Source organism: Aulonocara stuartgranti, assembly GCF_965226115.1.
Source record: "Aulonocara stuartgranti genome assembly, chromosome: 7".
In the NCBI taxonomy this organism is placed as follows: Eukaryota; Metazoa; Chordata; class Actinopteri; order Cichliformes; family Cichlidae; genus Aulonocara; species Aulonocara stuartgranti.
The window spans coordinates 51,578,798-51,595,991 of record NC_138945.1 but is presented as its reverse complement, the minus strand read 5'-3'; the positions used below and the strand labels follow the sequence as shown (position 1 = coordinate 51,595,991).

At 40.5% G+C, this 17,194-nt stretch overlaps 1 protein-coding gene across 1 annotated transcript; it reads left to right on the top strand.

The window, feature by feature from the left end:
* On the top strand, positions 1-17,127 carry appl2 (adaptor protein, phosphotyrosine interaction, PH domain and leucine zipper containing 2). The gene is made up of 21 exons (XM_082539763.1): positions 1-187; positions 1,679-1,777; positions 2,390-2,449; positions 3,291-3,362; positions 4,215-4,302; positions 4,432-4,473; positions 4,564-4,622; positions 4,948-5,094; positions 5,293-5,375; positions 5,977-6,129; positions 8,847-9,035; positions 9,110-9,152; positions 9,411-9,467; positions 10,671-10,765; positions 11,407-11,562; positions 11,779-11,831; positions 12,005-12,179; positions 13,203-13,239; positions 13,351-13,506; positions 13,602-13,649; positions 13,867-17,127. Exons 1-21 carry the CDS (start codon positions 131-133, stop codon positions 13,996-13,998), a joined length of 2,001 nt encoding a protein of 666 aa, XP_082395889.1. The 5' UTR covers positions 1-130; the 3' UTR covers positions 13,999-17,127.
* Positions 17,128-17,194: the final 67 nt, after the last annotated feature.

Here is a 17,194-nt window from a genome sequence, read left to right as displayed (position 1 = left end):
TAGATGACATCATGACTGGGCCTGCTACCAATTGCATACGGCTTCTCTTTCGCGCAGTAGTTTCTGGGAAATTGAGTCCGTACTCTAAATAATTCAAGCCCTCGTTCCCTTCTCCTGCACAGCTAACAAGATGCCGGCCGTACATCACAAACTGCTCCTGGAGGACGCTTTACAGGACAGTCCTCAGGTAGGCCTGCGTCTCTTTTCTCATGTTTGCGTACCCAGCTGTCTCATTAAAGGCGTTACGAGCGCCGAAGTTAGCTTAGCCCAGACAGTATCCAGTATCCGTTGTAGTCTGTTTCCACTGGTCGATGACAGTTCTCAATTGACACATTGTTACAAGAATTGTAATCCCCCTGTGAGCAGTAGCTGCACTTTCCAGTCATTACTACAGCATGTCACGGTTATCTTTTTTTTTTGTCTCTGTTGTATTTACAAAGCTACCGCCCTTCTTAGGGATTCCATCTCTCTGCCAGAGATGATTTATCTGCTGTACATCTAGACCTGTGTCAGTCACAGCCATAAAGCTCCACCAGACTCGGTGTCCTGCAATCGTTTTATTTTCTAATGCCGTCAAGTTATTTTGATCTAAATTCTGTTCTGTAGCCCTTCTGGGCCTGATTCCCAGGATGTGGGAGGGGTTTCCATTATCGGACTCCCCTGGAATCAGTCAACAGTCTGCAAACAGGGCAGTGTTACTGCAAAAATAAGATGCCAATTTTTTACAGGGTACAAAACGCTTACACTGTGTACAAGTTATTCACCAAGTTCGGCATTCATTTTCATGCATGACCGTGGGTGATGAATTCCGTCCTTGCTACAGCTAATGCATCCTGTTTTCTGTAGTCTGTTGCATCACTCTCTCCTAAAGAGGGCTGACCTCTTCGGAGGTTCTGCTTAAGTGTAGCCCACGCTGGAGGGTCACCGTCTGCTTAGTGGTTTGCTTCCTCAAAACAAGAAATGGACCTGGCATCTTTGTACAGTAACACACATACAGCCAAACGTCATGATGTCTTGTTGGTGTGAAATGAATCATGGTCCTTTTATTGGATAAGTCGGTTTGAGTGAACTATAAACAGACTTCACTCTCTGGGTGTGTTCCGTTCTGCTTGAACTGCCCTACCTTGCTGCACCTGTTTATGGAAAACACTTCACCAGACAGGATTTTGTCTGTTTGCATATCCACCCTGCAGTAAAACACGTATGCCTTTTAGTTTAACTAGTTTTAAGTTTTTAAGTTAAGTTTTGCTTGAGTATAATCCGGCTACCCACATTTCTTGAGCTCAGTGACTTGTGTAGATTTTTATCTGACTTAAGGTTAAGACCAGTATTTATCATCGGAAGTACTTGTTTATTTACAGTATATCTGTTCTTCAAAGTTTATTTTTCTTCTTTTTTTTTTTCTCATTGGTCAGAAAACAGTTTTAAAAGTTTCCATTACAATATTCCAGGATGCTGGGCTTTCATATGGGGTTTCATGCAAATCCACCACAACAAAAAAGCCACAGTGATATTTTTCACCTTGTGAAGTAACTGAGATCAGTTATCAGAATATTTAAGTTCTGTAAGTTAGTGGGATAATTGTTGGATAAGGTTTTTCACTTCGTGTTCAGCTATTCATGCCATTATAGTCATCAGAAGAGTCTGTAATGTTTTTGTTTTTTCCCCGTACCCACAGACTCGCTCTTTGCTCAGTGTGTTTGAGGAAGATGTGGGAATGCTTACAGACTACACCAACCAGCTGCTACAATCAATGCAGCGGGTGTTCGGAGCACAGGTACCAAAACAAATTACTGTCAGGCGCATGCTTGCACTCCTTTCCATTTGCTGTTTGGAACAGAGCCACATGTTCAAACACATAATAGGAGATTTCCCCCCCCCCCCCCCCCCCCCCCCCCCCCCCTTAAGTTTGTAGATGAACATGAGTTCTAATTTAACTTGCTGATTCTGGGGTTTTGCATCACTGAACAGCAGCAGAGTGTTGTGTTTGATTTGATTTAGGATGCCATTTGAGCTGTTTTTGATGAGAAACGTACCAAACTGCAACACCATACTCTCAGCCCCACACAGAAAATTTGTCTCCTGTAGAAATGAAGGAGAAAACATTTGATGTACAAGTTTGTTTTTGACCTATATTTACATTGTGGTTTAAACGCTGTGTTATTAATGTAACCCTGGTTCTCTGAGGTATCTCATTATTGAAGGTGCCCTCTGGTGTTTTTGCCAGCTTTTCAACAGATATTGAATCACATTGCACCCAAAAAACGTTTTTTGTTTTTTTTTTTAAAATGTTCTCAGTAGGTGAAAAAAAATGCATGATGTTTGAGCTTGAAGGAGTAATCAGTCCTTTTTAACATGTATTTATTTTCCTTCTTTCGTTCCACCACAGAGTGAGATGGGACTGGCCACAGAGCAGCTCTCAAAGCAACTTTTGGAATACGAAAAGAAAGTAAGTAGGGTTCATATGCTTACTTAATCGTGTGATTCCACAAAAAAGACAGCAGTCTGTGTTATGAGTAGTATCTATGTGGGCTATAGAGACTTTTTTATCATTTTGAAATGAACTTTCTGTCTGTGTGTGAGTTTGCATGTGTCCTTCCTCCTGTGTGCAGCAAAAAAACCCCACAAATCTGTTAATTCATTTAGAGAAACATATGTGGATAGTTGACCTTTGTTGGTAGACTTTGTTCTGGATTGCAGGGTGAATGTGAACACTTTAAAAAAACAAAAACAGCAGTGATCTGTAACTGCAGAACTTTCTTAGCACTCTTATGATTAAAACTCAGCATCTTGACATTAACTACTGGCTTTATTACCATCTTTGACCTTGTCTGTGTTTTCTACCATGACCCTGATGACCGAGAACCTACACAGATATCTTTGGCCTTGTTTAATGAAAGGGATGTGCCAGAAATCCTGGCAGAACAGGGCGGTTATTTAAAATGTGTCTCACAGCGAGAAGATTCTGGGTTTGAACCCCAGCTGGGGTCTTTCTAAGCGCAGTCTGCATGTTCTCCTTGTGTCTTCAAGGCTAAGGCTTTCTCTCAAAATCAAAAGACATATGTGTTAGGTGAATTGGCGATTCGATGTAAGGTAGCTAAAGTGCTTAGAGTGTTTTAATGTTTGGTTAAATGTGGCTTGTGGTCTAAAGCACTTTGAGTGCTCTATAGGAGCAGAAAAGTGCAATATAAATGCCAGCCCATTCCATTTCCTACACATTAAATAAATCTATGGCAAATTTCACAGTTTCATGGTCTAAACTCACTGCTCTTTCTTTTTTTTCTGTCTAGAATTTTGCCCTTGGAAGAGGTGATGAGGAGGTAATCACCACGCTGCAAAACTTCGCCAAAACTGTAGGGGAGGTAAGGCCCGTGCTTGCAGTTTTCTTGCTCTATGAGTATTTTTACGCGGGGTGTGTGCGTGCACAGCAAAAGAGTGAGATGATGAACTATCCCGGAGTCTGTAGTTGCTTTTTTATCATGTTACAAAGGGTATTGCACCTGCGTTCCCCTAGCATGGCAGAGAAAATGAGCTCAATGAAAAGGGCAGAGGACTTTTAAGACTGTGCGACCGGAACTGATTGATCAGTGTATCTCACTGGATGGAGGAATACAGGGAAACAGCAGTGGGCGGGTGGATGGATGAGTAGATGATGGAGTGGTGTGCCGGCTCACGTATATAGACAAAACAGATGGGCCTGTCACTGTCAGCCATGGGGGTCCACAAGCCTTGCCCAGTCAGCACTCATGACACACACCCATATGCTCAGAGGACACACGTTGATTGTTTGCTTGACCTTTTACCTTGTCATGCACAGGAAACAAATTTCACACTGAGATTAGGCTTAAACTGCACCTAATCTTGTGAACTTTAGAACTTGCTAAATCGTCATGTGGCTTGTTGATAACCACAGGGAATAATAGCTGAATTTGTCTGATATGCAGCCCTGTTTCCAGTATCAGAGTAAACACTAAGCTTTATTATTCTCTTTATGAAATGTACTCTTCCACAGTATGGCTTTATTATGATGTAGGGGGAGGCATTGTCTGCCACAATGCCCCTATTTCACTGAAAATGCAACTTTCCAGCTTGCTGGCAAGAAATTTTACTGTAAATATTAAACCGAAATCCCTCAAGATGTTTGGGGGAGGCTCATCTTCTGTTTGTGTCCTTGCACGGCGCCTCATGTGTGTAATCTGTTTTGTATCGTCCAGCTGAATGCACTCCACTCCGAGCTAGCTAACCAGATGGCTGACAGCATGGTCTTCCCCTTGATCCAGTTCCGAGAGAAAGACCTCACAGGTAGCTTCTGACAGACTTGGATTTTTTTAAAAAGCCCTCCTCATAAAAACATAAGCAAAACCTAGGTGATAATGCATTTTTAAATACCTGTTGTAGATGTAGCTCTAATAATATTTGTCAATTTTGCAGAGATAAGCACACTGAAGGAAATATTTGCCATTGGAACTGATGGTAAGCACATTCTTTTGCCAGTCTGAGAAAAGAAAATGACAGGAAATAGTTACTATCTGATGCTCACGGTCTTTCCTCTGTTCTGTGCAGAGCATGAGGCGGCTATGGTCAAGTACAGTCGATTGCCCAAGAAGAAGGAAAATGAGAAGGTAGAGTAACTGCCAAGTGCTTTCTTAGCTTCTCTTTCTCATTGATCACAAGCTGTAAAACGAGCACGCAACACTGTAATGCTCTCATTAATGCAGTGGGAGTCTTTTAAAAGCATTTGAAGTACAAATGGATTAAACTAAATAATCCTCTGCTGCCGTGCCTCCTCGTGGGAGTATGACTGTAACCACAATACAGTGTATGCATTATAATGGGTGCAAAGATGAGACTCTTTTTGCTATGCTGAACATATCAACGTGTTTTCTTGGATGTACAAGATTGTGCTGCTGTGCTGCTTATTTGCATGTCCCTCTCCTGTCTGAATAGTTGAAGGCGGACTTGGTGAAGGAGGTGGCTTACACCAGAAGAAAGCAGCACCAGGCCTCACTGCAGTATTATTGTGCCCTCAATGCCCTGCAGTATCGCAAGAGAGTAGCTATGCTTGAACCAATGCTAGGCTACACTCAGGCACAGGTACTCACTGTCATCATATCAGCATTCAAATTAAGTGCTTAAAAAAGAGGGAAATGATTCCTCATTAGACCAGATTTAGCTTTAAAGAGATGTACAATTTCATCCTTTTAAATAAATGCCCAATCTATGGGCATGTGAGCTGCAACATGCATGTGCAGTATGGTACAAAGTGGCTCAGTGTTATCTTTGATTTTGCAGATCAGCTTCTTTAAGAAAGGCTTTGAGCTGGTGTCAAAGAAGATGGACTGTTTTCTCGCTTCTGTTTCCAACATGACACAAAGGTAAGTCCAATCCCATTCACAACTGTTTTGGTTTTGGGTGGTGAGGTGATGAAATATGGCTTTGGAGCAAGTATTATGGGGTATTGATGCTTGTGTGTGACTGGAAAAAGACATAATGTTACTATGATTTTTTTTTTTTTTTTTTGTGTGTGTGTGTGTGTGTGTGCTCTACATCAGCGGTCCCCAACCCCCGGGCCTGTCCGTGAGTCATTTGGTACCGGGCCGCGAGAGTGAGACTCGGGTGTGAAGTGTATGGTTTTCAGGGTTTTTATCGGCTTTTAGTGTTATTTTGTTATCGTTTTTTTTTCATTAATTCAGTTTTCCTGGGTCTTTTCACGTGTGTTATGAATAAATCTTCTTTTTTTCGGTACCGGTATTGGTTTTATTTTGTTGTATTTATCCGCGACACCTTAAAGGTCGGTCCGTGAAAATATTGTCGGCCACAAACTGGTCTGTGGCGCAAAAAAGGTTGGGGACCGCTGCTCTACATAATAGTATTGAATGATTTTTTTTTAATGTCTTTGTATTTAAATGCTCTGTAGGGGGGGGAGAAAAAAAAATTCTGGAGCGAGTTTAGATTGATTTCGGTTTTCCATCTCAGCATCCAGGCCCAGCTGGACTCAGAGGCGGAGGCCATGCGAGTGTCCCACAGGGAGCTTCTGTCTGTGGAAGACACTGTCTACATGCCAGATAAGGACACAGAGCCTGTCAATCGCACGCTTATCCAGAAGGCTGGCTACCTCAACATTCGGAAGTAAGATTAATTACACTCATTATGGCCCTATCTGAAAATCTAAGGACACTTCCTACTTACTACCAAGTCAATATGTTAAAGGATGCCATGAAAGGAAACAAACTGAAGTGGCATTTCCAATTTTGTCAGGAAATTAAATGCAGTTCAGTAGATGGTGCCATTGATCCACAGTGGCTCCGGGAGATTTCGAATGCCTAAATTACCAAACACAACCAGGAAATGATTTTTTTGCTTCTCTCTCTCTCAGCAAATACATTTAAAAATAAGCCAAACACAGTAAACAGTAAGTCTGTCACAGCAGACAAGGTATGTCAGGTAACATGTTGACAGTGTGCGTTGTCAGCTTATACTAGACTAGATGTATGGCAAAGGAAACTTCCTTAATGGCTTCAAGGGATAAAACTGCTGCGTAGCTCGCATTGTGATTTAGTGAAATGTCAAAGCTGTCAAACTCTGTCTCTCCCTCATATACATCCAAAGTCTTTGACAAATGTCTGTGACACCGGAGAAAAGGTTTCCACAGAATGCCATTCTGTTTAATGACACACACTGCCAACAGCCTCAAACACTTGTCAAATAGAGCTGAGGCCAGAAAACATTTTCTGTTTCAAATGGTTTCTCAGTATTAAGGGTCTGAGTCACCCAGGGCAAAACGAGCCATACACTTAAGTATTTATCAAAGGACATTTATTTGGGAATATTTGTTGAACAGAGCGTACAAAATTGAAGGTTTACAGATGCGCAGTTGAAATGAGTCACGCATGTATAGATCAGAAATGGGGTGACTCAGAGTTGAGTTACATCCTAGCTTCGTTATAATTGCATATACAACATTAATAGCCAAAACAAATTTAGAGCCAAAATAAAACAACCCAAAAATAAAAAAAAGAAGACAACTCAGGATCTACTTGTGGAATCAAATGATGAGCGGGGGAAAATTGTTGGTGTGAAAATGTTATTAAAATAGTTAATCATGGTTTCAACAATGGATGTGCAGTTCGTGTTTTAGATTCTCAATAAAAATTCTTCACATTACCGAAGACGAGACATTAAGTGCAAGCTAAAAAGATGACCTCTGTACAATTACCCGAACTCTAAGGAATATAGCAGACCACAGCAGATACGTGCAGTTTTGTTCTAATCAGTTATTGCTTTTAAGTGCTTTTTTTGGAGATGGATAAGAAGATTTCTGCCTATTAAAAACAAAAAATGTAAACAGTAAAAAGAAAAAAATACCAAAATGACAGGAAAATTGAGTTCTGTGAAACTTTCAGGTAACAGCATTCATGAATATATAATAATAATCAGTAATGAACATTATCCTGTTTGTATTACCACAGCAATATTCCATAAAATGAATGGATGAAGTATTTAAGTGTCTATCATGTAGGAGATGTTATCTTTCTGTGAGCTTTGCATAAATGTGTTTTACGAGTCATTATTAAAATGTGAGCTCAGGTGGGCTGTAAGCGACTCATAATTAAAGCTTTATCAACAGCTTTAAGCTGCATGGATTAAAAATTAAAACAAGGTGAATCTTTATTATTCAGAGAAGGTTACCCGCCTGTCAGATCTTAGCTCAAGTAATGCCAGGAATTAAGTAGTAGGTGCCCTGTTTGTGTGCTCATATATCTGGTTATTAAATATTACTAATGTTTCAATGCAGGAAATAGCACCAGCTAATAGATGAGCACACAGTGTCTTTTTTTAAATCAGAAATCTGTCATGTTTTCTAGTTTTCCAAAGGTATGCAAAATCACTATCCATCATGATGGCTTTTGAGCAGTGATTCTAATCATCGGGTGTGTTTTGAGGGCCCACTGTTTGTGCTGTATAATATGAGCTCGTGCAAGGCTTCTGTCTGGCTGCTGAATACACATCCTCCATTGTTTGTAAGTGGGAAACTTGTCTGTAAACATCTATAGATCTGCTGCTACAAGCGTAACATCTGTTTATTTCTTTCAGAGTAGACAACAGGCGATACAGACAACAACTACACGTATAGTATATTTATATTTATATATGCGGTGGTGCAAGATGTTGGAATAAAATATGGAATAAATAGGGGATGAATGGATAAAGTTAACCTACCGCTGCACGTGCATCTCAGTTATAATAACATTATGAATTGCAGACTAGTTTCAGTGTTCAATATATTTTCCAGGAGACGTTTTTACAGGACTAGTTCATCTATATGTGTTTTTAAAGCGGCTCATATAAATTTGTCCTGTGGCAAATATTACTGTAGCCATACAACCACTGGGAGTTGTTGCACTGAATCATGTCTTGCCTTTGTCTTTGTACAGATGGGATAGAGGTCCTCTGGGGCCTATATGTTGACATATATCATTGATTTGTGAAGGCTGTTTAATAACGAGCTGTGTTTGCTCTTTCATACAGATAAGTCTGACACACTAATTTTACTTCTAGAATGTAAGGTCACTAAAAAGACTAGGAGATCCCTCTGAGGCGCAGATTAAGAGACTAATCTCAGAGGTCACTGGGTCATTATGACCTTTGAGAAATTACCAGATGGAGAGACCTGCTGTAAAGAAAAAATAAAAATCGTCCACTTTGTTGTTCAAATCACCTCGAAGCTAATTGCATACATGCATACAAATAGTATCCATTATCTTACTTTACACTTACGATCTGGATCTACATTTATGGCTTTGATTCAAACGCTGTTTCTTCTGTTTCTTCTTTTTCTTCCCCAGTAAAACAGGCCTAGTGACCACAGCCTGGGATCGTCTGTATTTCTTCACCCAGGGAGGGAATCTCATGTGCCAGCCGCGGGGGGCTGTAGCAGGAGGCATGGTGCTGGACCTGGATAACAGCTCTGTCATGGCGGTGGATTGTGAGGACAGACGTTACTGTTTTCAGATAACTTCCCCTTCAGGAAAAACGTATGTACTTTTTTTTCTTTTAGTTTCTCCATGCTCAGCAGTGAGAATAATACATAAACATTGTGTCTCTGCAGGTCAATGATTCTACAAGCCGAGAGCAAAAAAGAGTATGAAGAAGTGAGTGAAGGGGCAGCTCAAACAGCTCCATTTGACCTTCGTTTTTGTTTTACATCCACTTCACGAAGCTATCCGCTGCTACGAGTATCTGTCATAGAACAATGGAGAGACTGTCAAGACTCATTTGTGTGTTTTCGAATTAAGTTTTGTGCTCGGACACAAGTGACTGGCCTGTCACAGCTGGTATCAGTCAAGGGATTTCACGCTGTGCCTGAGCTAGATGAAGCCTTAATGTAGTAATTTCTGTTTCTTTCTCAGTGGATTTGCACTGTGAACAACATCTCCAGACAGATCTACCTGACTGACAACCCAGAGGTAAAAATTTCATACTAACCAGCACAGATACACACTGTTTAAATTTAAAAAAATAAAAATAAGATAAAAGACGATTAACCAGTCATTTAAGGATAACATTTTAAGACATTAACACACATCCAGTTAACACATTAACTGGCGAATGTTTAATCTATTTAAGTAACATAACAAGTAAAGATTAACAAACCTTTACTCTGTCACGCCCTCACAGTATCTCAGTTGTCTTTGCCTTGAGAGGTATTCAGTCCCAGAATCTTGTATATTTGCTTTGCAAATGTTTATTCTTCACATTCTCTAATAATGAAATAACTGCATCCAAAACTGCCCTCACTCTTATGCGCTTACTTTTCATCCGTGGTAATCGTTTGGGGGGTTTCACATAGATTTCAGACACCGTTAACAGGTGCGCTGTTATAGACCTGGAAATTATGGTTTTATCACCTCAAGAGCAAGATTTCAGGATTTCTAGTGAATAGCTGTTGGACTGAGTGAGGTTTTTTGTTTGTTTGTTTTTTCCGAGTTTGAGAATTTGAGTGGGCTGGATAGAATTACCAGAAGAGCCGGTAATGAAGTTTAGCGCGCCAGGCAGCAGATGGAGAATGATTTTCGACGCAGCTTCTCTTGTTTATCTAATTGTTAAAGTTGTGCAATTTGCCTCCGTTCTCTCTCCCAACTCAAGTGTTCGTGGAGAGCTGCGTGACCTCACCCTCATTTGTCTCGTCAGTGATGTGACTTTTGTTAATTGTTTGGTGGATTTTTCTTAATTAGAGTGAAACCTCTTAGTACAGTGAATAAACCTGCTCTCCAGTATATCATTTACGTAAAACATTCTCGACAGAATTTGGTCAGGTTTTCTTTTCAGATTTACTAAAGCAGGATTTCTAATTATTATTCAGTGATTGGTTTCTTTTTCCAGTTAGCATTCCACATTACTGTAAATAATTACATCCCTCAAATCCTATACGTAATTATATATGAACTAAACAACAAATAGAAACCAGGAAACCATCTGCTGTTTTTTAGGGATGCCACTAAATAAACTGCTTATGGTACACAGAGCAAACATGAGGTTGAGAAAATACACTGAAGACAATGAAACAAGTACTTGGAAAGTACTTGTTTTTAGGATCATTTATATTCCCTAAATGACTCAAACTACGAGTATGTGAGATACTGAAAAGTCCCTGATTTCTTTGATATTAGGCTGTGGCTATCCGACTGAACCAAACCGCCATCCAGGCAGTGACTCCCATCACCAGCTTTGAGAAGAGACAAGACGGCTCACCCAACCCCGACAGGTCAGGCATGTAGCTTATGTGAGAGTGTGTTCAGAATCCTACATTCAGTACTGCATAACAATCCAAAGCTTGTAATGTAATGTTTCGTGTCATGGTGAAAGGACAAACAAACAAACAAACAAACATGCAGTTTTCTTAGTTCTGTGCTACAAAAGCTCCTGCAAATGAAGTCGGGTAACGTTAAAAAATAAAAAAGTGCCACTGAGCTTTGGAAATGTGGCCAAAGCCAAACATCTTATGCATCCCTGTAAATACCCTTTGTTGAACAGGGTTCTTTCCCTCAGATTAAGCTTTGTGTTTTCTTTTAAACAGAGGAGGGTGGGTTTTGTTTGCTGTAATCTTTCCTTCTGTTCATGTTTTTAAAGCAAGTTTAAGAATTGGTGGAAGACCAGAAATACACTTTGAAGTCTGCCTTAAGTAGTTATCTTTCATTGTTAGGATTTTCAGTGTGAAATCCTCTCTTGAGGATTGTAGATTTTTGCCCCCTCACTGACACTCCATGAATCATTTCACGGCTGCTGCTGACTGAAGTATTAGGTTCACATTTTTCCAATCTGTCTTATCCTTTATTGGTGGGGGTGGGTGGGTGTGTTCTTGGTTTATTCATTAGAACTCATCTTTATTTTGTCTAATTTCTGCAGAGCTAAGCCAGGAGGTGTTCATACTACCAGCAGTGGTTCTCAGAAAACAGGAGTTGCCCCAGAACCAGAGGACCTAATAGCCCCAGGGACACCCATTCAGTTTGACATCATGCTGCCTGCGTCCGAATTTCAGGACCAGAACAGAACTGGGGGGAGGTGAGAGCCCAGCTGAGACAGGAAGTTTGTGTGGGTGCTTGTTTGTGTTTTTGCAAAAGACAGGGGCGAGTTACTGGTGGGCGATGACACTAATTTCCTAAATGTTGGTCTCATTGTGGTTCTCACGTCATTTCCAGGAAGCAAATAGCTTCGTAATTGTGTAGCGCAGTGCTTTAATTGTTTTTTTCTTGCTGGTGTTTGCTCCCATCCCGACAGACGCACAAACCCATTTGGAGAAACAGAAGACGACTGTTCGACAGATACTGATGGTAACAATTTCCTGTTCTAAGTGCACTTTAATAGTCCACTCTCTTTTAAGTACTTTTTAAGTTCACCTTAACCTCAGTGTGTGGTTGTCATCGGTCAACTTCTTTGTTCACTGTCCTTGTGCTTTTATTCTGCTGACATATTTAGCTTGCGCATGATGTTTCTGTCTCTGCAGACTCCCTGCTTCAGCAGGTATTCGCTGTGCGCTTCCTGGGCTCCATGGCGGTTCGCTGCGGCGACAATCAGGAAGTGATCTACGAGGCCATGAGGCAGGTGCTGGCTGCCCGAGCCATTCACAACATCTTCAGGACCACAGAGGCCCACCTCATGGTCACCAGCAGTAGCCTCAGGTAGACTTTCAGCACAATTTTAATAAGTTTTACATCAATATGAACCTGCTGGAGACAGATATGGGGACTTGTTTTGAGGCACTTGGAAATATCTCGTTGATATAGAAACAAAGTTCTTTTCAGTGGTGCAGGTACATGTGCAAAAAGGTCAAAAAAAATATTCATAGTGTTTTTCTTTCAACTCATGGTTACCTTGATTCTTCCAATAGTTTCATTTTTATTTTATAAAATAAAATAATACTTTAATTTTAGTTTTTATTACACCTCAGCTGCAAAAGGTTGACAATGTATTGTTGTTAATCTGCTGTGTGGGCAGCCAGACGGGCAGTGTGGACACCCAATTTTGTGAACACGAAAAGTCAAGAGCGCAACGATGTAGGATTGTCAAGTTGATAGTAAAAATCCATTTCAAATCGCAGGTCAGGTTTTCTGAAAATCTTGTAAACACATAAAACAGAAAGATGCGACCTAGGTCTGTGCATCTACTGGGAGGCTGAGGCTAAGCTGAGACGCTGGCGGTTGTCAGTGTTTTTTATATTTACATTTACTGCATTAAAGCCTGAGTGACATAGTCTGGTTTGGACCTTGATCACAGCTACGTCTGTTTCCTGTAGCCAAGCACGCCATGCAAAGCACTTATGGAGAACTTGAAGTTCGTTCATCTTGTGTACGCAAATCCAAGTTGTCTGTAGCACCAAGGCAGCACAAGTCATTTACATAACTTTAAATGTATTGAAGTTAAGTGAGAGCCATTGAAAAAATAACAAACAAACAAAAGAATGTCAAGATGCCACAGGAACACAATCTTAAAGTTGGCAAGTTGCCGTAGGTCATTGCCTGAGGTAAACGACAAAAAGAAGCTTGAAGCAGGAACCCTGTGAAGCATGAATATTGGCAGCATAGAACAAACTTTGTGATGTTGAATTGCTACGTAACCCACGGTTTCTTTTTTTAACACTCTCAGAATAGAAATCCTGAGTATGACTTCAGTGTTTTTGTGGTTTGTTTTGTTTTCCTGAACAGGTTGATAGACCCACAGACTCAAGTTACAAGACTAAGTGTAAGTATCACAACAGGTATCACAGCTGCTCTTTTATTGAGCCCTGTCAGGTTTTCTGTATTTGAACTTCTTTAAAAGACACTTCTCAGTTTTTATTTTATTTATTCTCAGTTCCAGCTTGGAGAAGTGTGTCAATTCGCAGCCCACCAGGAGAATGGGAGGCTGATGGGATTTGTGGTTGAAAGCAGAGACTGGAGCGATGGAGACGAGGAGGGAGAACCATCGTTTAGCGCCTTCGTCTTTGAGAGCAACACGGAGGGCGAAAAGGTTCACAACCCAGAACCAACAACTCGGTTTCAAGTAGAAGAACATGTTAAATGTAATATAATATCAACACACTATATGTGATTGTCTATTCACAGATATGTTACACCATAAACCTGGCAAAGGAGATTACAGAAGCTAAGAAGGTAACGTCTTAAAAAATGTAAAACTTTAGATCTTTTTGCTTTGAGCTTTAAAAACAACCAATATATGTTTTGATTAAGATTATTTTTTCTTGCTATCAAACATCAAACCATGATCCTGAGTAACTGTAGCCAACAAAGCTGATGAAAGTTGGGGAAAAAATGGTATAAAATAAATTAAGGATATTGTTCCTCAGCAAATCTGTTTAACATTTTTAAGGACCCGGAAGCTCTGGCCCAGCTAATGAAGAACATGCCTCTAACCAATGATGGCAAGTTCCTGCTGCTTGAGCCTGAGACGGGTGACACGACCGAAGGAGCAGGACAAGAAGATCTGGAGTCTGAAGCCTAGTTCCGGTTAGATTATTCTCCCACCTAACCACCCCCAAAAAAGATGAGCCAGTCAAAACCAGGGCCACAGTTCTGCTTTTGCCCCAGAGGTTTCATTCTGATGCCCAGCCCTAACTCTGGTACTGTGACATCAATATTAGATAGGCCACATCCACCAACCCTCAGTAACTACATCTCTCTCTCTCTCTCTTTTGCTGTGCTAAAATCTTAAGATGTTGACATGGGTTTGACCACACACACACACACACACACACACACACACACACACACACACACACACACACACACACACACACACACACATACATTAAAAAGAAAAATTGAAAAAAGAACTTATTTTCGCCCGTGCTCAGACTGCAACATGAGTCTTTGCATGTGGAGTTTGTCTTTGCACCACTGTAGGTGGTGCGCACATCAAAAGGGACACCACATAGATACTGGATGCGTTTTCATCGTCTCCTAAAATCCCGAGCCATTTAACAGAGTGGTGACTCATTTTCTTTCAGTTTAGGTTTACATTTATTTTTAGGTTTACATAGTTTGAAGTGGTTTTTTGTGTTTGGAGAATTTAATCCCTTTACCTTACTTTGCTTGTTAACACGTATGTGAGGCTCTTACGCAAATACTTTGGCATTCATTCCTTGATTATTTATGAAAGAAAACGTTACTGCACTTTGAGGTTTGTGTTTGTGTAACACCATCAAATTACCACAGAATGTAATAATTGATAGGATTGGAGACTTTTATGATAGTGTAGGATAGTTGAAATGACATCAGCTCCTTTTATCCTTAGAGCAGCCACTCTTGCCTAGTTTAATATTTTTATCCTTTTAGCCTCGTAATGTGTGTCTCAAAGCAGGGTACACACTTGGCAAAACATTTTCTTCTCGGCTCTCTTGCCACTGTGAAGTTAGACTTGGCACCCTGGCTATCTTAAGCCTTCCCACTAAACTGAATTACTTTTATGCTCGACATTTTCCTCGGCTACCTATGTAAACAAGTTCTAAGATGATTTGTATGTCAGCGGGAAACGGCCCAGAAACGACTTCACGCTCGTTTCCCCAAAAGCCCGTGTAAATATGATCTGTCTATGTATGTTTAACCAGAGTCAATATGCTAGGATCTATTGCAGTGCATGATTAAATAATGGCATTCAATCTAGTTCCCTCTGCAGAAGATTAAAGCTTATACTATGAGCACTGAGCCGTAACGCTAAAAGAGAATCAACTCAACTGTCACAGTCCACAGTGCACTTGTGTGTGGGGGGGGGAAAGCAATTTGCTCTTCTTTACATATGAATGCTAATCAGAGCAGAACAACTAATGGTAACGCAACCTGTGAAATTCATCGACCCCTCTGGATGCCGCCGCAGTTTTGTTCATTTTCAGTCCGTTTGAGCTGCGACACAAATCTTGATGGACAGCGGCAGCCTATGCAGTGTCAGTGTGTGACCGTGTTTAGAAAAGGCAAAGGTGAAAAGAAACTGGCTGGAAGTAGAACTTGAAAGTTGCAGCGTGGTGACCAGTGCAGTCAGTTTGTGCCAGAATCGCCGTGCCAGAAGCAGAAACATGTCACACATTTTATTTAGAACTTGGAGCTGCACTAACAAAAATTGTTCGACTGCTCATCACCCTACGCATCAGAATTACAAGTTTGATTTGCAAAGAGAATTTCTTTTTGTTTTCTTAGAGGAAGTTTAAAAAAAGACCATCCTGGTTTACTTAACCGACAAGGTAGATCTTGTTTGTATACAAAAATCAACACCCATGTAGCAGATGGTAATTGACAGACTAATGCTTCCTTTCATTCAGGTCAGAAATCTCTAAATTGAACATTTTAAACTCGAGCTGGCGACGTTCCACACTGATGTCAGGCGTAAATACTCAGCTTCTTACAGCAGGCAGCATTTTAATATTTATGTCATGGATACATTCGAGAAGAGGAAGATATAAAAAGTCTGTTAAGAACATTATATACAAACTAGTGTCCAATCAAGTACATGTTTAAGATGGCTTATGACACTTACTAACCCAGGCAACGTGTAAATAGGACCAAAGGCAGATTAGAGCTTCCCAGCTTCCAGGATCTATACCCCGCCCCCGCTATCTCATAATCATGAGATTCTCTCATAATTTAAACCCATCTAAATAAAAGTGGGCTGCACCAAACAAAAATGTTAATTGGGTTAAATATACCAACCAAATGAAGAAGTGCATGTTTGGATTCACTGGGAGAGAGATAATTGATTAGTTGGTGTGGATGTTTATGGCATGTATTGATTCAGGCAGTAAACTGGTAATGAGGATTACAGATCACCTGTCAGAAATGTGCAGTAGTCAGAAGCACATTCAAGCTCACCAGAGCATTAGAAGAGCGAGTCTCGCACTTCCAAGGGAACAACTGCTATCTGGGCAATTTGTCAGAATAGCTTTTTTTTTTTTTTTCCCCCTTTTTCTTTTAATGGCTGAGTTCCCAGAGTTGACTCATGAACTCGTGGTGCCGCTTGTAGCCAGAAGAATACACACGTAAACACCGACTCTGTTCCAGGAAACCAAGCACATTTCCCTAAACGTCGACTAACTTTGTGGCCTGATTGGAAACTCCAAACTGGCAGGCTGTTTGATGCGGCATAGATAAAGCAGTTTATCCAATATCCTCCTTTCTCAGGGGACGGCAGAGGCACTTTAATTACACCTTTACTAAAATTGTGCTTAGTGCAGTGGCCAACAGTGAGTAGTTTGGGGTTTGATGATTCACATATAAGCGGGTGCCTGTGCTTTTGCTGAGCAGTGGCTTAATTGGTGAGATTTGCTCTAAATGCTTCTACCCAGTCACAAAAAGAAATCTTAGTGTATAGAGGCTGATGCAGCCCATTACGCTCATTACAGCTGTGCTGCATAGTCTTGACATATTCTCTTGTAAGTAATGCACAGTCAGTAAAAATGTGGGTTATGAAGTTGTAGAAAATAAATTTCTGTAATATAGCAAGGATGGCATTTTCTCCCTTTTTCCTGTCTTTTTGTAAAAGGTTGAAGTTGCCACTACCCGTACAGCTTTGCACTTAATTTGTCCTAATTTTCTAGAACTGTGTAAACATGCATCCTTTAATAAACATGAGTCATTTTTCTTACTTGTGTAAATGTTGTATTTTCTTTATCCCACAAAAGAACTTTAAAAAGTATAACAGAGACACACAC

What these genes read in the sequence shown, in the direction of transcription:
- appl2 (XM_082539763.1), top strand. Translation starts at nt 131, where the DNA reads ATGCCGGCCGTACATCACAAACTGCTCCTGGAGGACGCTTTACAGGAC. An exon ending in CTTTACAGGACAGTCCTCAG is followed by an intron (nt 188 to 1,678) that starts GTAGGCCTGCGT and finishes CCGTACCCACAG; the next exon opens with ACTCGCTCTTTGCTCAGTGT. An exon ending in TCGCCAAAACTGTAGGGGAG is followed by an intron (nt 3,363 to 4,214) that starts GTAAGGCCCGTG and finishes TGTATCGTCCAG; the next exon opens with CTGAATGCACTCCACTCCGA.